Source organism: Carassius carassius, chromosome 37 (assembly GCF_963082965.1).
Source record: "Carassius carassius chromosome 37, fCarCar2.1, whole genome shotgun sequence".
NCBI lineage: Eukaryota > Metazoa > Chordata > Actinopteri > Cypriniformes > Cyprinidae > Carassius > Carassius carassius.
Genome location: NC_081791.1, coordinates 17,510,141 through 17,536,930, shown reverse-complemented (window position 1 = coordinate 17,536,930; position 26,790 = coordinate 17,510,141). Strand labels below are relative to the sequence as shown.

At 36.9% G+C, this 26,790-nt stretch overlaps 1 protein-coding gene across 2 annotated transcripts; it reads right to left on the bottom strand.

Moving 5' to 3' along the window:
- Positions 1–59: 59 nt before the first annotated feature.
- On the bottom strand, positions 60–25,927 carry LOC132118214 (receptor tyrosine-protein kinase erbB-3-like). Of its 2 annotated transcripts, XM_059527886.1 has the most exons (29): positions 25,463–25,927; positions 17,885–18,036; positions 17,613–17,793; positions 16,783–16,908; positions 16,084–16,146; positions 14,135–14,253; positions 13,852–13,993; positions 12,860–12,973; positions 12,606–12,723; positions 12,253–12,326; positions 11,900–11,990; positions 10,420–10,428; positions 9,870–10,066; positions 9,630–9,762; positions 9,460–9,553; positions 8,583–8,740; positions 8,415–8,468; positions 8,175–8,316; positions 5,015–5,134; positions 4,820–4,918; positions 4,554–4,739; positions 4,311–4,466; positions 3,671–3,746; positions 3,453–3,599; positions 3,263–3,360; positions 3,009–3,179; positions 2,598–2,663; positions 1,315–1,552; positions 60–1,225 (listed from the first exon to the last, which is right to left on the bottom strand). In XM_059527886.1, the coding sequence occupies exons 1-29, from the start codon at positions 25,539–25,541 to the stop codon at positions 426–428; spliced, it is 4,203 nt and encodes a 1,400-aa protein (XP_059383869.1). In that variant the 5' UTR covers positions 25,542–25,927; the 3' UTR covers positions 60–425. The 2 variants fall into 2 exon arrangements, with proteins under 2 accessions (XP_059383869.1, XP_059383870.1); XM_059527887.1 differs by lacking the exon at positions 10,420–10,428.
- Between the last annotated feature and the right edge of the window lie 863 nt (positions 25,928–26,790).

Below are 26,790 nucleotides of genomic sequence, written 5' to 3'. Positions count from 1 at the left end.
GAATAATAATTCATCCCATCCATTTTTCCTATAATAATAATTAAACATGGGAGACAATAAACTTGAAAGATTACTTTTACTGACAGAGAAAAATCAATATACAATAAATGTTTTTTTTTTTTTTTCCAAAAACGTGTTCCTCATTGAGTACACAAAAATCATCGTCTTAAAAAACGAGCATAAATCTATACAAAACCACAGGAGTTGCACATCAGAGACACACACGTGGAGGTAGGCCAATCTTCAACAAGACAAATGATTTAATACTATAATAAAGTATAATATTTTGTTGGCACCATAGCATACATTTATATGTTCAAATACTGAACACATTGTAGATATATGTCCTTAGAAACTGCGAGTCCATTCTGTTTTTTCACCACTGATCCATCACATTATTTATGTTAATCAAATGAAGTCAATAATTATGTGCAAACGGCATCCTGCTTGTGGAACTGTCTGCTGTGCCAGTAGTCTGGGTTGTCAAATGAAGTGTTTTGTGCCTCCACTCCCGCACACACTTTTATGTAGGATCTAAGACCAGTCTTTTGTGACTCCTCTCCCATAACCGGTCTTCCCTTTACCGGAAAGTTCTGATAATCAACCTGATCTCTGTCCTCAGAGCCAGTTCTTCCAGAAGCCTCCATGTCCACATATTCACTGCGCCGTGTAGTGAAATCAGGATCCACGTTCTCCTTGTGTCTTGCACATACATTTTGGTAAATCACTTCTCTTCTGTCACTCTCATCTTCATCTGGACTGCTCGGGGGACTGTTTTGCTGCGTTATGTCTATACGTATGTCCATGTATTCATACTCGACCACCTCTTCTTGTGGCTGTGGCTCTGTTGGTGGCTCTTCCTCTACAGAGCTGCTCTCAGACTGGTTCTCGTCAGTACATGTTACTGTTCCAACCAGACTGTATTCACAAGCAGCAGCAGCAGCAGACTCCACACTGTCCCCTTCAGGCGAACTAGCACCCTTATCTGACTGTTCGGTTTGTGTTGAGTCAGTGTCTCTCTTCTGTGGTAAAATGCTGCATGTGTAGGGAGAAGCAGAGGATGATGGGTTGCACAGTGATGATGAACCATTGTCTGTGGGTGAAGTAGAAAGCCGAGTGGGCCGTTTGTTCATTAGTTCATACTCTTGTACATCAGTTTTTGGTGGCGGAAGAGCAGTGTTGGAGTTTCTGAATGTCCTACCATGAGGAACAGTGCTTCTAGAACCTAAATGAAAAGATATGTCTCATAAAAATGGCATACATTTGAGTTTCAATAATGACTAAACCGAAACTGTGAGTCCAGTATTGGTTTACCTCTTTCTGTGGGCAACACGTATCCATAATGGTCCTCGTCTACACCTTCCAGACCTGAAGAAAATGGATCTGAGGCCACAGACACACCGGTGGACATGTAGGCACTGTCCATACGGCTGCGGCCTCTGCGAAGGCTACCTGTTTGAGAACAAATTTCAATGTCCACCATGGTTTCTCTGCCCTCTGAGCACTCTGACTCTGTCCTCACTGAGCCCATCTTTCTCCTCTGGGCTCTCCTCTGTGTGGGAACAATACAAAAAGATTATTTCATATTCATCTATTATATTCATATTATATATATTATATATAATATATATATATATATTATATATAATATATATATATAATATATATATATATATATAATATATATGAAATATATCATATATTACATATGATATATATTATATCCATATATGGAGGCTTGTTTCCTCCGAGCAGTATGGTTTGGTTCAGTACAGCATGGTATGCATTACGTTGTGGTGCTCTTGCGAGTGGAAGACACGGAAGAGAAGAAATTGTTGGATAAACTTGTTATTTTTGTTTACTTTGTGCAAAAAAATCATTCTCATAGCTTTTTTAACATTACAGTTGAACCACTGATGTCACTTGGACTGTTTTAACAATGTGCTTACTACATTTCTGGGCCTTGAACGTGTCAGTTGTATTGAGTCTATGCATGGTCAGAAAGCTCTAGGATTTCATCAAAAAATCTTGATTTGTGTTCCAAAGATGAACGAAGCTCTTATGGGTTTGGAACAACAAGAAGGTGAGTAATTAATGACAGAATTTAATTTTTTTTGGGTGTCCTATCCAATTAATCCACAAAATTAATTAGTTAAGTAATGTTATATGTCAATAAAAACAAGCAGCTTTGTCATTTTTACAATGGAATTCCCGGAAATACAGAATATTTGAATATTGTGTGGGTCCTTTGAATCAAAAAGTTTGAAACCACTGCTTAATGCAAAGTCAGTATTTTCAAGATCAATTATTTTGCTCCAGTATGGTAATATAATGCATAATAAATCAAAAATATTTCATAATAAGTAATAAAATACCTATTATTTAATGTTGCTTTCACTTACACAGTATGAAGTCTTTAAACAAACATATACAGCTGACATTAGATTTTTAATGAATAGGGTTTCTTGTAAATATAAGGGGGTCCTTGGCAACAAAAAGTTTGAAACCCCCGATCGAATGCATGTTCATACTGTGATATAATTAAAAAGCTTGAAGTTATTGAAGTCATATCTATAACTGTAGTCAAGAAAGCTGACCTGTCTATGGTCTTCTCCTGGGGTCATGGGGAGATAGCCTATCGGTGGTGTGTGTTCTGTGATGCCCTGAAGAGAGAGAAAAATGATTTCAATTCAATGCTGTTCTTTTGAACTTTAGGGCCATCAAAGAAACCTGAAAAAAAATCAGCATATTAGAATGATTTCTGAAGGATCATGTGACTCTGAAGACTGGAGTCATGACTGATGAAAATTAAGCTAGCAATCACAGGAATTTTAAAATACATTAAAATAAAAATGTATTTTCAATTGTAATAATATTTCATAATTCTACTGTTTTTATCGCTTCAGCCTTGGTAAGTATAAGAGACTTCTTTCAAAAACATCCAAAAATCTCACTGAGCCCAAACTGAGTGTAAACATGTTTGTTGAAGTGTATTGCAGACTTGTCACCTTGTAGGAGGTCATACGGAGGCGAGAATGACTTCTAGAAGGTGACATCTGGAGTGGAGGAGTATCAAACCCATCCTGCAATACCTCATCATCATCATCATCGGCCTCCAAATGACAGCTTTTAACATATCGTTGGTGGCTTTCATCTGCACCAACGCAATTCTGAGGAAGCTACATCATGAAACAGAATTCAATGTTAAAAGCAATCACAAACCTGCTTCCTAGTGAACATTTTCAAATCAATGTTTTCTTACTTTCACCACAAGGTATCGTGGTGGATCTCTTGCCATTCTCGTAAATTCACTGGCGAGCTCTTTAAATGTAGGCCTTACATTCTCATCAATCATCCAGCCTGAGGATAGAGGGGTTACAATTGTGTTTATAAAGATTTTCAGTGCTCTAACAGCGCTCAAAATCATTAAATGTGTCTAGCATCTGCCTTACACTTGACCATGACCATGTAGACATCTATGGTGCAGATCTGAGGTTGAGCCAGTCGCTCTCCTTTCTCCAGTAGACCTGGCACATCATGAGGATGCATGGATGCATATGGCTCGGCTCCATATGACATCATCTCCCATACAGTCACCCCTGGAATAAGCAAGACTTCAAACAAACTGAACAAAATCAAACACCTGATATTCAACAGCACCGAGACTCACCGTAGCTCCACACATCACTCTGATGAGTGTATCTTCTGAAGAGGATGCTCTCTAATGCCATCCATTTTATTGGAATCTGAAAAACAGACCATATTAAAACATCAACACATCATACACATTTTTATTATTAATATTTTGTATTAACAACTTACATTAATTTCATATATTTCTTTTCAAAATGTTTTTTATTTTTATACACTACTGTTGAAAGTCTACATTCAGCAATAATGCATATAATGGATCAAAAGTGAATATTTGCAAATAAATGCTGCTCTTTTGAACTTTTTATTTTTATTATCAAAGAATCAACGTATCACAGTTTCCACAAAACATTAAGCAGCAAAACAGCGTTCAACATTGAAAACAATAAAAATGTTACAAATCAGCATATTAGAATGATTTCTGAAAGATCATGTGTGACACTGAAGACTGAAGTAACGGTTATTTTGCCATCACAAATTGCCTTTTTAAAATATATTACAAAATTTAAAAAAGTTAGAATTTTGTATAAACTGTAATCATGTTAAATTATTACTGCTTTACTGTTTTTAAATGCATGAATGCAGCCTTGGTGAGAATAAATGAAAAAAAAAAACCTAAACTTAACACCAATGTTTCAGAAGTTGAATCTGTAAATTACCTTGTGTTCACTGTACACATATTTCTTATCATCTGGATACAGCAGGTCTACCACCCCAAAGTCTGAGATCTGTACCATGTAGTCACTCTTGAGCAGCACGTTGCGTGCAGCGAGGTTCCTATGGGCTATGCAGTGCTCCTCAAGATAATACATTCCCTAAAGATGCATACAGATGTTGTGTATAAACATTATGCACCAATACGTTTTGAAAAACATGCTATTTCTCATCTTCAGTCATCTCACCTTTGCAATCTGCACACACCAGTTGAGCAGACGCTGGGGATCCAGACGGTCTTTGTGTTGGCGAAGGTGTTGCAGTAAGGATCCTTGAGGACTGAGCTGGGTGACTAGCTGCAGACTTGTTCCCAGACAGATCCCAAGCAGACGCACTATATACGGGTGATCCAGGCTTCCCATCGCAAGCATGTGCTGTGGACAGGTGAAAAATAAATATGAAAGCATGAAGGAACATATGTATTAATGTACATTATTGCAAGCTATTGTCTCACATCAGTAATCTCTGTGAAGGTCTGCCGGCCGCTGCGGTCCTCGATGCTCTTTACTGCCACAGGGATTTTTACAGAGTCTCCTTCAGGAATCCAAAAGCCCTGAGGATAAAGTCACTTAAGCTTGATAACAGTTCCGGTAACTCAGTTCAAGATTGAATCGAGTAAAGGCAAACTTAATGTGTGAGTCGTTCCAACCTTATTCACAGTGCCGAAGACTCCATGGCCCAGAAGTTTGCCCTTTCGCAGCTCTTGTGGTTTTAGGATGCGAGCATGCACTTTTGTGCCCTTCTCTCCTGGATCCAGCGGCTCCATGCTCTGTGTGAGGACAGCAGGAAATCCATCATGTAATATTGATAACCAAGGAAGTACAGTGGCCATCAACAGAGCATCACAAATACTTTCTGGAGGCAATGTTTATTCAGTTACTCAATATTAATGAAATATTTCATTTCTTGGATTAAGTTGCTCTATTCATCCCCTGTGGCTTCTGTCAGAACTAAGATTATTATTATTCAGATTATTTCCCTTTGCACCGCTCCACTCGCCAGGGCTGTCCTCTGAGTCCTCTTTTATTTGCAGTTGCTATTGAACCTCTGGCTATCTTGCTTCGTTCAGAGCCACGCATCACTGGAATAACAAGATATGGTCTTGAACAGAAGGTCTCCCTCTATGCCGATGACTTATTACTATATGTGTCCAATCTCTCTGTCTCCGTTCCAGCTGCTCTTGACATTCTTAGGTCATTTGGTCAGATTTCAGGCTATAAACTAAGTTTAGACAAGAGTGAGCTGTTTCCTTTAAATCAAGATGCCCAAAATGCGGCTCAAGGTTTCCCATTCAAAATTGTCCCATTTGGCTTTAAATACCTTGGTATCCAGATTAGAGACCGATTTGAAGATTTGTTTGATTATAATTTTGCCCCTTTGTTAGATCAGATACGGATGGACTTTCAACGGTGGTCATTGTTGCCTCTTTCCCTTGTGGCCAGGGTCAATTCGGTTAAGATGAATATCCTCCCCAAATTGTCCTATCTCTTCCAGTGCATACCTATATTTCTTCCTCAGTCTTTTTTTCACAAATTAGACAAGTTAATCACTGAGTTTATATAGAACAGGAAGGTCCCTCGTTTCCCAACTTGAGGTTTTATTACTGGGCTTCCATCCTTAGAGTAATTCAGCTTTGGATTTCTCTGGAGGGGGCACCAGTTTCTCCTACATGGTTGAGTATGGAGATGTTTTCTGTTAAACCTGCTTCGTTGACTGCCCTCATTCACACTCCTCTTAGCTTTTCTCCCTCCCCTTTTTGCAACAATATTTTAGTTAAATCCATTATTAAAATTTGGAAGCAATTTCGACGCCATTTTTGTCTACAGACCTTCTCTTTCCTAGCATCTTTATCAGCTAACCCTGTTTTTCATCCTTCCTTAATTGTTTGGGCTTTTTCTTTGTGGTCTGACTATGGCATCAAGGCATTTAGGGACTTGTATATTGCTGGTACATTTGCATCCTTCCAGCAACTCTCAGAGAAATTCCATTTGCCTAAACAGCATTTTTTTAGATATCTTCAAGTTCGTAGTTTCATTCGCAATCTTAGCCCCAATTTCCCAAATCTCCCAGTGGCCTCTCTAATCGACTCCTTTTAACCCCATTGCCTACCCTAAAGGGTGCGATTTCACGTTTATACAATCTCATCTATTCTTTGCAGCTTACCCCGCAGCATAAAATTAAAACCCAATGGGAGGGGATCCATTTGTGCTAGACATGGTCTGATCCAGTGCAAGATTCTACATCGTACCCATCTCACTCGAGTGAGGCTTTCCAAAATCTATAATGATGTCGATCCCATGTGCATTAGATGTCATCGGGCTCCAGCTACCCATGTCCATATGTTTTGGTCTTGCCCTGCATCTTGGATGCAGATATTTGATTCTATTTCTGTTTGTACAGGGGTTAATTTGATCCAACAGCATGTACCGCTTTGTTTGGGGTTTTACCTCCTACTTTGCAACTTCCTAAATATAAAGCTGACTTTGTAGCCTTTGTCTCCCTTTTGGCTAGACATTTGATTTTATTAAGGTGGAAGTCTCCTGCACCGCCTTCTCATTTGTCTTGGATCAGGGACATACTTCAGTTGGTGAAGTTTGAGAAAGTTAGGTGCTCGATACATGGTTCTCTTGCAAAGTTTAATAAAACTTGGGGTCCATTTTTTGCACATGTTGAGGGATTGATTTTTACGGCTATTCCAGAGTAGTCACCCTGATTGTCTACTAATTGTGAGTTTTTTCTTGTGTGAATTTGTAGAATGCTGTGATGTTTTTTATTTATCTATGTGTAAGTGAACATATTGGGCTTTTATTTAGCGGTTGGTGACCATTTTGTGTTTTTGGTTTGTTCTGTTTATTTGTTCTTGTTTTTTTTTTTTTTTTTTTATGAAAAGAAAATTATACCATTTAAACTATTACTATTATTCCATATCTGATATTTGTATTTTATTTTTATTTTTATTTTATTTTTTATTATTTTTTTCTTGTCAGTTGTACTTGACACTGTCTTGACACCCGATTTGTTACCTCTTGATTTTGTTATGTCACTGGAAAATCAATAAATAAATGTTTAAAAAAAATATTAATACAATACAATGTTAATCTAGATTAGTTTTGCTGTATGTACAAAAATTTGGGGTCGATCTTTTTATGCTTTTGAAAGTCTCTCATGCTCACCAAGGCTACATTTATTTGCTTAAAAATGCAGTACAAACAGTAATACTGTAAAATATTATTACAACTAAATGTTTTGTATTTGAATATATTTTTAAATAAAATGTATTCCTGTGATGCCAAAGTCTTCAGTGTCACATGATCCTTCAGAAATCATTGTAATGTGAAGATTTGTTGTACAGGAAACATTTTATGATCAATGTTGAAATCAGTTATGCTGCTTAATATCTTTATGAAAACATTGATTTACATACTACATTGTATTCAGGATTTATTGACTAATAGAAAGTTTAAATGAACAGAATTTATTTGAAACAATAACATTTCGTTTTTACTTATTTACTATTACCTTACAATCACTTTTGATCAATTTAATGTTTTTCTTAATACTTAATAAAAGTATTGGTAAACCTTACAATAAGCTCCCATTTCTTAACAATGATTAACACATTACCTAATAAGCTCTAACAATGAACTATGATTTTTAAAGCATGTTACAAAAGCATGTATTTATTTAAAAAAAAAAAATCTGAGCTATTGTATAGATTGTAAATTTTAAAATGCATGGTACCTTGGTTTTACTTACATGTAGGTTAAGTAAGTGCTTTCTTTTGTATTTAAGCAGAAGAAATGGCTCACCTCACCACTCTCCAGGTACCTTCGCAGTGCTCTTTTGCGGCGGATGTTCAGGCCTCTGTGATACAGAAAACCAAGCGCAAACATTGCCAGGAGCACGATGATGCCAGCAAACACAGCAACTGATATACCTGCGATCTGAGAACTAAGAGGAAGATGTTTGGTTAAAAAAAAACATAGTTGATGTTTACATCTGACAACGTTTGTACTTTCTGATTGTAACCAGAAGAGGGCGCTACTAACCTGTTCACAAGTCTGTCGAGCTCAAAACAGTGTGTGAGTGCTGGGCCTGAGCATCTGGTGAGGGAACAAAATAACCACAAATGAAGTTTTTCATTTCATCCATAGTTTTCTCAGAATTAACAATTGGAACTGACACCTGTAGAGCACATTAGTTTTAGCCTGACTCACCCTGTTGTGCAGTTGGGGTGACAGAGCTTACAATGACGTTCTGCATTTGGATATTTAAAAATGGTCTGACCCTTTTCCCCATTCACTCCATTAGGACAAGTAGAAACACAGTGAGGGCCATCCATCAGGTTCAAACATGCTACACACTGATCAGCTCCCTAAAGCACAAAAAAAGACAAACTTATATAAGTTATTTATTAGTAGAACAAATATTCCTGTAACCAAGCACCTGTGCTAAGACAAACAGTTCGCATGAATTTCTTTTATTAAGTCACTGTTGTCACAAAAGTGATGTATTGCACAATGAACAGTTCTGAATCAAAGAGCCTGCAAAGCCTGTCTGGCAGGTTACTGTAATCAACCGAACATGCAGACATTACACAGAGAGTGTGTGGGTTGGATTTTTTTTTACCGTAAAATAGTTTTGTTCACATCATTAAAATAACACCCTCTAGCACTATCACATACAATAAGAAAGATGTGAGAGGTTGATTCAAAATATGTCAGATAGGCACAGGCAAAACCAAACCACATGAACAGCAGATCTAAGCTGGGAAAAATCTAAGCTAGTTTTCACGCAGACAGTGTTATTTTATAGACTACAAAAGCTAGGATATGACTTGTGCACAGAAACAGAAACTTGAATCTGAACATTCAAGCTTTTAATAGAGTTGCTTCATGCCTAAAATGGATGTACAGACTGATAGATGAAATCTATAAAGATGAGAGAGGGAGAAAGCTATGGGGCCCCAAATGTGGACGAAATGATCAGAATCAATAATCAAAACTGATAAATAAACAAATGAGTCAAAATTTCAATATCAACACTGAAATGTTCCCACTGTGGACAGCTAGGCTAAGTAAAAGTGTTGCATACTTTTCCTCTGCATGTCGGTTTTCCATTTTGGGGTAAACACTCAGGGTGACAAGCAAGGCACTCTCCATTTGATGCTGCAAACTCCCGTGGCTCTCTGTGGACACACACAGTCCTTCAGACACTGTCCCAACTTTTAATAAACTTACAAAAATTCTACCAAGCACACTGACCCAGAGTAGAGGTTGCAGTGAGATACACAGGTGCCATGCCGACTGTGATTCCTGCACGACAAACACTGACCAGGCCCCGGGCCCCAACATCCTGCATCTGAGCATAGTGGGTCACACACATGGCCCTCTTCTTCTGTTTACATGAAAACAGACATGCAAAACAAAGAACTGTTTGTGTACAGGTCAAAATAATAACATGCATATGTGAAAGAAGTAGCATGCATTCTAAACTTTACTTACCACACTTGATCTGGGGTTTGTTGTCCTTGATGTCATTATCACAGTTACTGGTGATAATCTGGGTCCAGTTAATGGTGTAATGATAACACAGGTTTTTATTTTGAGTGATGTACACACAGCCATCACTGATTTCACGCAAAGAATGCAGTCCCAGAGACGTGAGGGAGGGAATCTTCATCACCAACAAAGAGAAGGGCCTGATGGAGAGGATCAAATGAATGAGAAATTGGATCGAAAAAGGGAGAACGAATGAAGGAAAGGACAGATCCACAGTGATTTCCCTTTAGAATTTATATATAAGCACCCATGCCAGATTACAAAACGAAACCAGATGAACCATTCGTGACCCTGAGTATGTGCTCATGCATGCCCCTCTTATCCTCACGGAAACATTTCACAACTCTCTTATTCGAAAGTAATACTTTTGTCATTACTTGGAACCCACAGCCGAAAAAAAAGACAATGTTCGTGCATTGAGAGATTGAGAGAGAGCAGTACAGGAATACCGGTTTTCAGACAGTTAGTTTTGTGGTTTGCAGGGAGTACATACCTCTTGCGGCTGTGGGACAGACATAAGCGCATGTGGAGAGTGAGGGGAGTAACATACAAAACAAGGGGAACACAAAAAAACAATGGTGAGACGCACACACAATGTTAATCACTGAAGGATTAAAAAGCATTAAAACACTTAGTGGAGAGACAAACATATTAAAGATTAAATAAACATGGGTTGTGATTGGGATACGAGAGACGCACAAAATAATGGCTGATGTGCAACTGCATGAATGCACGCACACACACACACACACACACACACACACACACACACACACACACACACACACACACACAATCCAAAATTACAATGACAAACCAATGAATGATATTAAAATCAAAACAGAATACTAAAAACTAAAATCAATCTTTTTAAATGCTTCAAATAATTTTAGGCATGAACATTATAATTTACATTACAAAACAAATATTTATTTTGACACTGATTTACTTTAAGTAAGCATACGATAGTGGTAAAAGGAGTGTTTACAATTAGCTAATGAGTGTAAACAATTAGATATTCAATACTGTCTGATATATAAAGTGCCGTTTAAAAGTTGAGGATGATTAAGATCTTTTTTTAAGAAATTAAAACTTTTAATCAGGGATGTATTAAAATGATTTAAAAGAATGAAATGATCAAGTGACAGTATTTATATTTACAAGATTCCTATTTCAATAAATGCTATTCTGAATTAAAAAAAAAACAAAAAAACTCAGCTTCCACGGAACTGTTTTCAAGAATTGCATAGAAATGTTTCTTAAGCAGAAAATCTGCATTTTAGAATGATTTCTGAAGGGTCATGTGACAATGATGACTGGATTAATGGTGCTGAAAAATGGTGCAGCTTTGCATCACAGGAATAAATAACATTTTAAAATGTATTATTAACATGTGTATCTATTTGTCATCAGCCTGCCCAGGGACTACAGGTGGAAATTAGCATTGTGCTACAACCTGGTATAAAGCATCTCTCCTTTTTAAGGGTAATATATATTTTACAGTGTCCCTGTTCCTGTTCAAATAAATAAAGTAAAAAAATGTTTTAAAAATAAACAGAATATATATTAAGATATTTCACAACATAACCCTTTTAACTGTATTTTTCTTAAATATGCAGTCTTGGTGAGCACAAGAAACTTTTTTCAAATACATAAAAAAAAAGAATTGACCCAAAATGTTATTTTCCTCAATATTGAACAATATGTAAAGAAAAAAAAAACAAGTAAAGTAGAAAAAACTAAATATATATATATATATAACTATATAACAATATATAATATAGAACAACAGAACAAATATAGAACAATATATATAATGTTTGGAATAAGAATAATGCAGTATATACATTGTAATGGCCAGTATAATTCACCCATGTGAATGTGAATTCTGTGTGGGGCAAAAGGTAAATACTGGACCCTGCGAACACACATAAATCACATACTCTCACACACAACTACACACTCAGGCTTACTTGAGTAGAGACCTTCCTTGAATGGTAGTGAGACTGGAGAAAACAGACAGATCGCTGAGTTCATCAGGCCAAGACTGAATGTCCAGAGTTCCTACAAATCACACACACACACACACACACACACACACACACACACACACACACACACACACACACACACACACACACACACACACACACACACACACACACACACACACACACACACACACACACACACACACACATACACACACACACACACACACACACACTTTTGAATCCAACATAACGCAAAATGACATAACAAAAACTAAAGCAACAAGAACACAAACAGAGAACAATCAGTTTAAGCCTAAAATAAAGTAGCATACCAGTAATTTCGCTGACAGTGTTAAACACTTTGAGTTTTTCAGGCTCCAGAGGGGGGATGTTATGATAGACGTCTCTGCAGAATAAGAAAAGTGTGGATATTAGCATAAACAATTTCAGTAATGGACTCCCTGTGGCCGCTCATCAATCAGCTCTGTTTATTCATCAGTTAATAATATGTGAAATGAATCTAAGCTGAGAAATAGTCTGTGAATCACATGTAAAGGCCTACTTAAATATTTCGATGACATTGCAGGGCAAAGGTCTGGAATATAGCACAGACTGTTTATGGCACAGTGTTGTTAAGGGCTGAAAAGGAGCTTATATAAGGAGTGTGTTTATGTTTGTGTCTTACCCTTTGATACCTAAGATCAGAAAATGTAGACTTCCTTGGATCTTGGTACAGTTGATAAAGCTGTCTATGTTACTGGAGTCCACTGTCTGTCTATGATTGGCTCCCGTTCCTTCACATACTATACAGAAAACGAGAAAAATCTGAGGGGCCATCTGACACCAAATGAACTGTATCTTATTCAAGACTCATACGCATACACTGCATTCAGTTGCTGTGGTCCAGTAAATTAAATAATGGTTAGATGGACACTTTACCTTTGGGGCACAGGCCAATGCAAGGTTCACACTGCTTAATGCCATTTTTATTTATTTCTCTTTTACCAGGAGGGCAACTGCTCACACATGCACTGCCATCCACAATAAAGTGACCTGAAAAAAAAGAGGATGAGGGCATTCATTCTACATGCACTCTTCAATATGTGCCTTAAAATTCTCTTTCTTCTTTAATGTGCTTTGTAAACTACCATTTTTAAAACATGACATACAAACACAGCCCTCAAAGAAGAGCCCTCACCATAAAAGTGCAATTCTATTAAAAAAGCCCTTTAAAATGCCCCCTTTTTATACATAAACATAACACACATATACACATATTTTCAAAAGGAATTATTTTATTTTTTGAAGGAATAATTTCATGGTTATTTCTGAATATGCTTTTAATGGAAAGTTGAAGTCCATTTTCTTTACCATACTTGGTATCTCTGATTTGATGTTGATCAAGACTAGCAATCATAGATTGTGGTTTAAAACCATGTATTATGTTGCAATTGCTAAAAATGGCACCAATAATCTCTCCTGTGTGTTATTTACTACGCCAACGCAGGTGGTGTTTGGCGAGCATTAATTGTGGACTTTCCAGCCACAAATTTAATCAAAAAGAAAAACACAAGTAAGGGGAGTGGCACCATTCAAATCTGGCGTTTGTTTAAACTTGTGTCATGTTTACCAAGTTGTTCATGGTCTTCCATGGATACGTCAGTGCAGTTCTGATGCACTGTCAATGAGGCATATAATTCAAATCTCTCACTGAATGCTCCCAGAGTTCATTCACAGTTCATTTACAATAATTTACTAACCTATACATCATTTCCAGTCGGTTTCAAACCAGCTATCTTTAGATCTTAGCAATCCTAGATCTTTATCGACCAAAGCCACAATTTCCTCAGAAACGGGTTATTCATTTGCCAGCTCACGCTTTAGTAAAACTCTCCTCTGTGGTAAACTGAGTACAGTCGCTCGAATCTTACCAGGACATTTGGGTACGCAGATGGAACCGTACTGATACATGGCTTCAGAGTTGGGCTCCAGCTGAAAGGTCTGTCGGTTGTACACCAGAGGCCAAGGGCAGTGAGGGACGCAGGCGCCTGAGTGATTCACATGTAGACAGGCCTGTTGGGAGAGTATCAGAGTCAAAAGCTTGAGAAAAGTTTGCTATAATGCTTTGTTTTGTTTTCATTGTAATTATCCCTTACAATAGATATGGCAGATCTTGAGCAATTAGAGTATAATGGCAATGGTGCTAGTACTCACAAAGCAGTCTGTGTCTCTTGGTCCAATGCAGCCTCCAGCACACTCTGTGTGGCAGCACTCATTAGGGTTGGTCCCGAAACAGTGGCTATGACACTGAGGCGCACACACTGTTTTTGTCACTGAAACACAGACAAAACACCTTCATATTATTCTGTATAACAGAAGGACAGTTCATAAGGGCCGAATGACTGAGCACTCAGGAAAAACTCATGATAAACTATCAAGAGCATATTTGTGTTTGCGCTCTGGAGAGTTCTATTTACATCGTGTGTTTTTTTTTCAGCATTCAGCAGTGTAGCCAATGACAGACTGTTGAACACAACTGCCAATCAGAGGCATTAAAGTTAGAATCTACTCACCACTCAAAACACCAGGGGCCGGTTGCACCAGCTAGATGTAAAAAAGTTGGGTGTAAGTCCTATGCTGGGCTTTGCAACATCCAGCTTTACGATAAATATTTACACCTGTTGCACCACGATCAGGCGCAACCACGTCCAGCGCAGACAAGGCGCATCAACGCGACACATTCTCCGGCAGTTATATATCTGCCACAAGGACTACAACTACTGTACTAATGTAGAACTGAATTGCTTAAGAAATCATAACAAGCGAAGCCACGCGCCATGATTTTTCATACAAAAACATACATCGAGCTTCGCGATTAATATCTCTTATCCTGCCCGAAAAGACAAGACCATAAGCATTATAGTTCATCTGCAGTAAGAATTAACTAACAGGCGTGAATCCTGAAAACAAATAATGTCTGAGCAAATCATGACTTTTCACTTTACACCTACCTCTGACTAGGCGTAAGATTTAGTCTCAGACGTAGCACTACGCCGAGATGGTGCAACGGGTATAAATTCTACGCACGACATAAAGTGCATTTTACATCCAGCCTAGTCTTTACAACCGGGTGTACGTCCAGCTGGTGCAACCGGCCCCAGAGCTTTTGTCCATTGCTGAGTTTTGCAAGCTTGCAAATCCTTTTATTATAATAAAGCTTCATGATATCATGACTAAGATGAGGGACAGCTTTTTAGTGATTATAAAGGGTTGTTTTTTTTTTGCTTTCTAACTTTTCTAACTAATATATTAATCCGTTCAGTATTTGTATAACACTTTTGCACACACCGCAAGTTTTGACATCTGCATATTTATGTGATTTACATTTTATGAACATTTCTGTGCATTGAGGCTAGAGCACACTCACTTAAATCTGAAGCACACTCAGAATTTAATTCTTGATAAAACTGTGTTTGAGCAGTTTTTATTATCCGTAGTTCATATTTAGGTGATTACATGGAGTTTTATGTGGCAGGAAGCAAGTTGGAAAAATTTTTAGTATATTTGATAATTTCCTCTGTGGAAATCTCTATACAGTAAACATGAATGCATCCGAGCTTCATCGAATACTCCTTGCATCTGTTGATTTCTTCTAATGTGTGAATTATTTGGTTTTATTTAGACGAAAACTCTGGTTTCAAGAGCTCTGATAAGTAATAAACAACCTGATATGTGGCTGGCCAATGTTAACCTTTTTTTGTCTGTTACACATTTATAAACATTTACACGTTTATTTATTTTAAAGTCTATGTGTTTCTGTTCATGAAGCGAACTCATCGAGTGTATCATTGCTTGTAGAAAAAGACTTGAAAAACGTACACCAAATATAAAAAAGTATAGACCTAGTTTAACACTGAGTGATGATGTGTGGTTGGGGGGGGGGGGGGTGTAGGGGTTGTAATTGTTATGGAGGTTGGGCACCCTCCAACACAAACACAAACTGGCGCCTATGGGACAGTGATTAAGAAAATAAAATATAAAAAATCTGTGCAAAATATCACACAAGATGCACTATTCAAAAGTTTGGCGTCAGTAAGATTTTTCTTTTTTTAAGAAATTTGCGAATTTGGAAAGAAACTGAAAACTGAATCTCGGTTACTCACATTTCTGGCACTGATCTTTACGTGGACCCCAGCAGAACTCTCCGCATGCAGAATCACAGGATCCTATGAAACACACAGAGTGGTCAATGATCAAAATAAATGAAATCACAGGCATAATTCTCTCAAAAATAAAGATTTTGACATCGGTACCAGACCCTCATTTGGTTCTGACCCCGTTCTGACCTCATTTGATCTAATTTTGTGCTTTTGTATCAAAACAATTTTTAAACAGTGACATCAATGGCATTTAACAACATTGGTTCTTGAACACATTCAAGTGACTGTTCCACACATGCACACAAAAAATGATTTGGTTGGCAGCAATAGCCTTGTATATTATAATATCAACATATTATAACACCATTGCGCTTTGAGTGTCCCAAGCCACTCTGGCTTCCTTTCAGAAATAGTGTTTTATCCAAATAAAGACAAAATGGCAAAAAAAAATTATCTTAAAAATTTTTTTGACAAGGCATCAGAAAGCATTTTAAGCACTCTTTTGTCTATCAAATCATCTTCTTTGATATCTAATAAATAACAGATCAGATGTTCTTCCTCACACCTCGTATTGTGTTTTACAGAAGAAAGACAACAATATGAGAATGGGATGACAAAAACGGTTTCTGGACATGAATATTACACACACCTATCTCACACTCTCAATCAATAACCACCCAATTAAGGTGTGAACGCACAAACCTCTTCTTCCATTGCTCTGGATCTGGATGGGAGCATCACTATGTCTGACAATGTCCTGCCAGTTGATCCACGGAGCATAACTGAGATTCCTGTTCTGGACAATCTGTACTCCTCCTTCCAAGATCTCTGCGGACCCAATGAAGGAAGTCTGATTCATTTCAGCCAGAACATGTGATGTATAGAGGTGGAACAAACACCTGTTTGCATTTGTGCTTGTCTAAATTGTCTATTAACTGCACTACATCAAGTGTGAAGAGTTATTTTAAGTTTCATTTTACTGTCAAGACAGAAATAAAGAGGGGCTGTTCTAATTATTGTAAATGTCTCAGAATATCTGTAGAAAAAGTAAGACACTGCTTGCTCAGCTAACACAGAAGACATAAAATGTGTGTCCCTTTCTAACATCTCAGATGAGTCTGAACAAGTCAACTGATGTGACCCAGAAAACACACAGACACACTACTGCCAAGCTCAAGCTCTTCTGAGGGCCTGTCTGTATAGTATTCTGCTCTATTGAGTGACATGGGTGTGCCAGTGCTACACTATGCAAATGTTCCAGATTCCTAAACACTCCATCACATTTCCGCAAACCACTGATGTCAAATCAAGCTGTCACATTCTTTTGTCTTAAGAAGGTACAAGACATGGGTCAAAAATGCTCCACAGAAAGGAATGATCTGAGGAAGCATGTATGATACACAAGTGTAAAAACTCCCTCTTCCTCTCCCTCCAATTTGGACAAAGGACTCATTTTTATACTCAAATGTGACATCTCTTTGACTCTTTTAGCACATTTCCCTCACTAAGAGTTTATTACAATCTCATCTCACCTGTGAGGTTGGTGAGGCCCAGATCTTCCAGGCCACTGTGACTCTCAAAATTATGGAAGACAGAAAGAGCCCATTCCTTCTCATACAGGCTGATACCACGAATCACTCTTAGTTGGTCCAGCGGCAACCTGCTGAACTGATTCACAGCAATGAGGATGTAACCTGTGACCTCTCGGATACTCTAAAAGAGAAGAATAAGATCACAATTTTATCTAATGGCCAAATCAACCATTTTATATATATGTGTGTGTGTGTTTAAAATATTCTCTTACTCCAAGAAAGGAGAAGTCGAGGTCACTCTCCATATGTGTGATCTCAAGATTGCCCATGACGATCTCACATCCGGTGTAGCGCTCCTTCAGGTTGTTGTAGTGTTGTGCAGGCGTGCCTGTGGAGCTCAGAGCATTCTTGGTGCCTGTGCAAACTGGTGGGGAAAGAAAAGAATTAGATCTAACTATGCTGTATATGAGTTTGTGGATCATTTGAATAGCAATTTACTGTCACAACTCATATTGTCTTTTTATAAAGAAATAATACTTTAATTCAGCTAGGGTGCATTGGGAAAATTCAACCAAAAATGAAAATGACCCCGAAATTTACTCACCCTCAACTCATCCTAGTTGTATATGACTTTCTTCTTAAAAAAAAAAAAAAAAAAAGTTGTGGCTCTTCCAAGCTTTTTAATGGCAGTGAATGGGATTTAAGATTTTGACTCCTTCCATTATAAAAAGTGCTTGACATGGCTCAAAATCGCTGGGTTTGTGTAAGAATAATATTCATATTTAAAACTTTATAGCTGTCATATGTGTGTTCACGAAAGAGTGGCATTCCAACGGATGATGTAGGACGTTTGTTGTAGCATAAGCTCTGGTGAGAATATGCTAGTCTCGCGACTCGCGAGAACCAACTTTTGTTTACAGCATGGAAAACTAGTCTCCTCGTGGCTTATATTAAAAAATCCTACAACATTTTTCTTTACAAATCCTCATTTTGTATTTATAATTCATGACTGGTGTTTTGTTTCTCTGTCTCCTCTGTGCTACCGCGTTCATCACCGTGTTCACATACATCCTATACGTCATCCACTGGAATTCCACTTTCTCGCGAACGTAAGTATGACCGTTAGAAAAAGCAAGAAAGTTTTAAATATGGATATTTTTTTTACAAAAATGCATTGATTTACTCCAGAAGGGCTTTACTAACCCCCCAGAGCCACGTGGAGTAATTTTAATGATGAATTTATGGACGAAGAAGAAAGTCATATACACCAAGGATGGCTTGAGGGTGAGTAAATCATGGGGTCATTTTTATTTTTAGGTGAACCATCCCTTAAAGTTTATTGAAAGTGACAGTAAAGATATTTATAATGTTACAAAAGATTTGAATAATTGCTGTTCTTTTGATTAATAAAAAGTACTGAAATAAACGTATCACAATTTCCAAAGAATATTAAGCAGTACAACTGCTTTCAACATTGATAACAATAAAAAAAAAAGTTAGAAATCAGCATAATAGAATGATTTCTGAAGTACCATGTGACACTGAAGACTGGAGTAACAGCTGCTGAAAATTAAACTTTGCCATCACAGGAATAAAACGTATTTTTTAATATATTAAAAAAGAAAATAGTTATTAAATTGTAATAATATTTCACAATAATTATATATTGATATTTGACTGTATCAAATATATGCAGCTTTGGTCAGTATAAAAGACTTCCTTCAAAAACATTTAAAAATCTTACCGACCACAAAATTGTTATCAGTGTATTATTAGTGTATTACAGAGAATAATTTCAGCCCTGCTCTCAGTTTTGGTTTATGACCCAGTTTAATACTGTGTGTTTTAAACATGTCATGGTGCTACTCAGTTGCCTGCATGACTTCTAAGTTCAAGTGTATTAACTGTACATGTATTTACCATTTACAAACCAACAGCCAAATAAAATATTCTATAGTATTCGTCATATGCTATCCATGTAGACATATTAAGTAGTTAGTAACCCAGAATTCGTCTTTGTAATAACCCATTTAATATAGGCTGAAACCCTCTTGTAAATAGCACAATTGTATGAGACTGTTCTAGTAAGATGCAGAAGAAACTTCTGTACACAAATATAGTCCTTTTGAAGTGGCCACTTCCACACAAGGCACCCACGCACAGCGCACACAAAGACTTCATGCAGTAGCCACAACACAAGGTCATTAACATAATGAGGGCAAGGTCAGAGGTCGCCAAGAAGCTGCAGGTCAGCATGTAGTACAAGACAACTGAAAGTCCCCAAACAGACTTAAAAAGAGAAGAAAATAATAGTGGGGAACAGCTTCACACAGAGATGGAATCCAGGGTTATTTGCCCGAGGTGACAGAGAGACATGACAACTGTTAGAAAAGACTCTCTCTTTCTCTCTCTCCCTTCACCCCACCTAGAAAATACACAAGGGTCTCCATGACTTTAGGCCATAACTCTTGAGTGTACTGTACTGCAGAGCATCTGCAGAGAGGCATTACAGAGGACTGTTCACAAATGAGCACATTACTTAACTGACAGTATGTGTAATATAATATAATTATCGTCTTTGGTGTGAACAGGTCTTGAAGGAACACTCCACTTTTTTTGAAAATAGACAAATTTTCCAGCTCCCCTAAAGTTAAAAAGTTGAGTTTTACCGTTTTTGAATCCATTCAGTCGATCTCCAGGTCTGGCGGTAGCACTTTTAGCTTAGCTTAGCATTGATCAATGAATTTTCAGGCACTGTGTAATATAACTGCGCCTGCTGCACTCGTGGTACAGCAGCAAAGTTCCTTGATTTTTATGCCGGAATTAAAGTATAGTTCCTAGACATATCGGTCTAGAAAATCGAAACTTTCCATTTTCCATTGGTCTCAGTACACAAAGCAACTACAGAACATTTAAGTTTAAAATAGGAAAAATATAGAAACTCTTTGGTCATTTTTAAACGAGATGCTAACGGTCCAATCAGATTCAATGATCTATGCTAAGCTAAGCTAAACCTGCTACCACAAGACCCAGAGATCAGCTGAATGGAACGGTAAAACTCAAGTGTTTAACTCTAGGGGAGCTGGAGAGTGAGCCTATTTAAGAGAAAAAAAGTGGATTGTCCCTTTAACAGTTTTATTTTATAGGACTGTTTTTCTAAAAGTCACATAATGTTAAATGAAAACAACATTGTTATTGAGTGTGAGTTTAAAATACCCCCCCCAATTTATTTTTCTAAATTTTTTTTTTTTAAATTGAATTTAGATTCAGTGAGTTTTTTTTTTTTTTGGAATCTGAGTCAAATCTGTTCATCACAACACAGATCACAGTTTTCCTCTGAAAAAAATAACAACCCTTAGAGGTGGGACGAGCCAGCCACAAGTATGTCAATGGGGTGTGAGTTTAACTTGGAATATTCCTTTAAGAGAATAGAAGGACTTGAAAATGACATTGTAAAACAAACACAGCAAGTTCTGGCTGGTGAACCTGCATGCATTCGCATTCAATAAACCCATCCATCAAAGCGTTGCTATAAAATATTAATTGTGTGCAAAGAACGCTCAAGAAGAACAAAACAAAACAAAAATATCTTTAAATGTTGGGAGCTGGAAACTGCTGCAGTCAGGGTTTTTTTCAGGCGTATTTTGCGAGGGGTTAAACCATATATTCCTGAGACTGGCAGTGTGTAGTGCTCAGCTGCATGTATGGTGCCTAAGGCTGTATCTGGCTATGAGATCTACAGAGGCATTATTAATGAACAAAGCACAGTATTGTCACTTAGTTATAAATGTGTGGCTCTGTTAATGTGTAGCTGTGATTGACAGGGGTTCTGTGTGTGTCTGTGTGCAGGGCTGAGATCATGCAATCAGACAATCGGATGAGTGTGAGTGTAGTACTCTATCAAGAGGAGGGGGAGTCCAGAGAAGGGGACATAAGGACATAATCTAAGAGTGGCTGCTGTCCACTACACTGCTCTATTCTATATGTTACTGCATCCCCAAATGTGTACAACTACACCACTGAGTGACTTTACAACTACAGCAGTCAAACACACCCGCCTGCCCTTCTTAAAGTCTCAGGAATGAGGCTGGAGGAGACGACTTATAGAAGCATGTGTTCTGGGAATGCATACAAGGAAGTGGTGTAACATGAGTTTCTGTAACATATCTGCAATATCCTGCATGTTTAGATGGATGCACTTTGTAAACATCTTAAATGGTGTTATATCATTTATATCTTTATCTTTCTATTTCAATTTTTTTTGCAATATAAGTTGTTACATACTGGCTCAAGTGTTTTTATCAGTTGAGTTTTAATGTTATCTTGTACAATTTATTGGGCCCATATTTGTTATTGAACAATAAAGGTGACTTTTGATTGGTAGCAATTAATACTGGATATTTATTGACCGATATTAGACTTTAAATTGTAGATTGTCTTTTCTGCATGTTCTTACATTTTAGATGACTTCTGGTCTTAAGTGCTGTCATAACTCACATAATGCATTCCAAAAATCTGCATACTGTACTTTTTTTTACTTTCTGGGTCAGGTACAACATCAGAAAATTAATATTGCTCTGGAAAGTTTTCAAACAAAATATTTATTTTACATGCAAATATGTTCACCTTCAGATAAAAAAAGATTTATTTTTCATGCTGCAGTGGTTCATCAATAAACATGTATATTCATGAATCATGTATATTCATGTTTACCTAAAAAAATTTTATTCACAAAAGTGTGTGCAAGACATTGGAAAAAGCTTAAATAGATACATATATGTATGTACTCAAAGTTTATAGATGTGAGGGGAAAAAAAGTAAAAAACTAAAGTCTGCATGACATCATGATATGTACAGCATCAGTTTATTCCAGGGTCAGAACTCTTTTCTTCTCTTTCTCTCTATTTTTTCTAATCTAAAAAAAGGAAATGTGCATTTTGATAGTTATGGACCATCTGCAAAGTTAGGTTCCTTTTCTAAAAACTGCAAAAATTCATTAAAAAAAAAAAATCTCTTCCAAGTCAAAAAACAAAACAAAATCAAACCTGCATTACAGCAACATTACAGCAGAAAGTCGCAATTTTGTTTTTAACTCACTCTTTCACTTTTTTTATTTAACTTTTATTTAACTTTTATTGAGCACTTTTTCATAAAGAGTGTTTTTAAAGACTTTCCACCTCTTTTTTGTCCTTACATTCTTGAACAGATACCTAAATTCTCCTAAGCATCACAACATGGATTAAATTATATTCTATAGACAAATCAGTTGAAGTTTTTAATACCGAATAATTGAATAATTATTATACTTGGCAGAATTTTAATCAGTACATCCCTATTATCTATTCAAAATGATGAAATGAAATCTGAGAAACAACCTTACACAAAAGGCTATGCATACATGCACGTGTAAAGGTGTACACACCCACATGACTTGCATACATATTTGCTATTACATCAGTTATTGTCTAGATAGCATATGCATGTTCAATAACCTAACCCTAACCCTCACAGGAAACTTTGTGCATTTTTACTTTCTCAAAAAAACTCATTCTGTATGATTTATAAGCATTTTGAAAAATGGGGACATGGGTAATGTAATAAGTCACCCTCTCCTTGTAATACCTTTGTCATATCCATGTCATTATACAAAGTTGTGTCCTGATATGTCACAAAAACAAGAGCACACACACACACACACACACACACACACACACAGATACATGATGTCTGGAAGCTAATAATGTATGGAGTCCTGTTCATTCACACAAGTAATCTTAAGTCAACAGTACCACAGATAGAGAGCAGAGGCCTCTATGGAACATACAAAAGAATCCAGCAGTGCACAATGATTATAGCTCAATGAGCATTAATAGAAAAGTCAGGGCGGGGACTGAACATGTATGACAGGCAGAACAAGAGACACAAAAAGGGTGAATGGAAGAATCCATGAGGGAAAGCAAAGATAGATTAGCAGACACATGCAGAAAGACATGAAAATAGTACTAATGTCAAACTGAAATAAGAGCCGGCATGAGACAAAAAAAATACAATCTCCAAAACACACATCCACACCTATTCACGTCAATTTCTGCAAGTACAGACTGATACGAATCAGAGGCCATCAGGTTTGGCGGTTAGTGGGACGTATGCATAGTTTCTGTCTTAAATGAAATGATGCATTGGACTTTTAAAACAAAGAGGTTTTGCCTATATACACACATCTACAGGATCTTAATATCTGATATTGCACCATCAGGAGAGCTTTTATTGGGTCGGTGCAGATGCCAACCATTCAAAATCTCCCCTTCACCTGATGGAAAGAGTGATTACATTATTAACTTCCAGTCCTTCTTATCAAACCTCTTGTATGCTTAAAAGAGGCTGAACTTTGGAGCCATGGTTAAAGGAGTTATTAAAGAGCAGTTTATGATATGGCACTTCAGTCCCACACCTTATTTTGTTCAGCTCAGTGACATAATGTGATTGGCGGCAAAAGTAAGAGAATGGGATTGGCCATCTCTGGAATCATAAAGCTAATGTTCTGTGGAAAAAGAACTACTGAGAAAAAAAAGAGCTATTTCCCCTCAAGCTGTTTAAGTAGAAGCTGGTTTAATTATTTCAAGAGTGTCAATATATCAAGTCAACATGACTCACAAAAGCTTGCTGTAAAGGCACAGAAGCCGTTCCCTTAATTAATGTTCAAGCATGCATTTTCCTATTATAATTATTATTATTATTACAGTTCACAAGAGCTTGCTGTAAAGGCACAGAAACCATTCTCTTAATTAATCTTTAAGCTCATCCCACTCACACACGCATCTCAAATCACTCATTCACCCTCGCTAATTCTCAATTAAGTTCTGAACACTTTTAAAATAAAAGTTCTTTATTGCCAGAGATAGTTTGAGAGAAAAAAAACCCGTTAACATCCATGGATAGTTTACTTTGCACAAAAGGTACTTTTTAAATGGAAAATGCAGAAAAGATGGTTCTTCAAAATAAGTTCACTGAAAAGTGGTTTGGGGAACCCAATATTGTTCTTCTAAACACTTTTTCGACCATTTAAAAAGCCTATTTTAAAAAGCGTAGGGTCAGTTGTGGTCAGATGATGTCTAGAAAGTTCAAAGTGGGTTTTTGACATGTGATCCTGGACCACAAAACCAGTCATAAGGGTCAATTTTTTGAAACTGAGATTTATACATCAACTGAATGCCAAATAAATTAGCTTTGATGTTTGTTAGGAAAATAGATTATAATATTTGGCCAAGATACAACTACTTAAAAATCTGTAATCTAAGGGTGCAAAAGGGTTCTTATCAATGCATATTATTAATAAAAAATTCAGTATTGATATATTTATGGTGTGAAGTTTACAAAATATATACATAGAATATGATTTTTGCCATAAAAGGAAAATTGATAATATTGACCCATACAATGTATTGTTGGATATTGCTACAAATATACCCGTGCTACTTGTGACGTCCAGACAGATTCACATATCAAGAAGTGACAGCGGTGTGACATGCTAAACGTCTTCATGCGAAACATTATAGGCCTATATGCCAGTTTTATACACAGGTGTGACAAGTACAGTACAGATTCCAACCTATTAACTAGTTTGTAGGTGGAACAACTAATTACATTTAATTAGGTGGAAAGGAGCTTAACCCAGGGGGTAGGCTATTAAGGAGCATAAACCATGAAGGAAAAACTAATCAAATAACCCTTTAATTTTTTTAATTTACATGATGAATTAGGCGAGACGATAGTAATTAACATACGTGTTTCTCAGAACGCCATTAACAATAATATGTATAATCTAAAAAAAATTCCAACACTTTTTTTACCTTCTTGTGTTTGTGAAGTTCCAGGATGAGGTGCACAGAGAAACACGAGCGCGCTGAGCGCGAGCACCTGCTGTCTCATCTCGTCTCGTGAGTGAAGGATCGCCTCGAGCCCTCAGACATACCGCGGAAACACGGACACCAAGCACTCCTTCTCTAGGAAGATGGACAGCCCGTGGATGATATCCTGGTGAGATTTTTTTTTTTTAACTAAAATAAAATATCCATGAAATTCTTCTATAGATCTTCCCCGACTGCTCTCCCTGTTGAATAATCCCTGTTCTCTGTCAAATAATCCGCGGAGTGTGTATGATCAAAAAGTTCCGGTTTTCGATAGCACATTTGCCATTGGATTTTCCCACTTAGTCAACGGACAATAAACAATTTACTAGGCTAAAACGAGATTAGAAGAGTGAGAGGGAAAGTTGGAGGTATGACGCAGGCTCACCACTCCCTCAGTGCACACTTGTGATGTTCACATTTGGATTGGCTCGATATTTACCAATCACTGCATGAACACTGCGCTTCTCCACCCTTCAGAAACTAGAGCAACAGCCCGTGACTCACAGACTGATGGGCGATTCTGCATGAAGTGATGAGCTGCAATTAGCTGCATGTTTACCTTTGACTACTTGTTATCTTGAGGGAAAGAAAAAAAATCTGTAGACTATGTTGAAATCAAGTCCTAATAAGCACAATTTCTAGCTACATCCAGCCTACATCACTGGTTTAAAATATGATTTAGTGGTTTTTGTAGGCTATGTGAGATGGGCTAATAAACCACAGACTTGCAGTTGCAGGCAGTTAAATTATTTGTTTGTGAATATAAATGCTTAAACACTGACCATGGTTTGATAATAACTAATAAGTATTACGGGTAGGCTGATTTATATTTGCTTAGGCTACTGATCAACTAATAAAAAATTGCATCATGCCCACTCTGATTGTTCAGTTTAGTAATAATTACGGAGACTTTATGTCAGTTTTCTTCCCCAGTCTCTATTCTTCTCTAATTATTCATGTTGTTATTAAAACAGTGTATGATAGAAAGATATATATATATATATATATATATATATATATATATATATATATATATATATATATATATATATATATATATTTTTTTTTTTTATTTATTTTAATTTAATATATATTTTATATAATATATATATATATAATAAAAATTCACCTGCAATAGAATTCTATGAATTTGGCTTTTTTATACACATTTTTACAATTTTAATTTTACAAGTAATTAAAGACACTATTCTAGGGAACAGAAACGTTCCCCTTCCAACTCAAGGAATAACTCATTTGCATGCACTAAA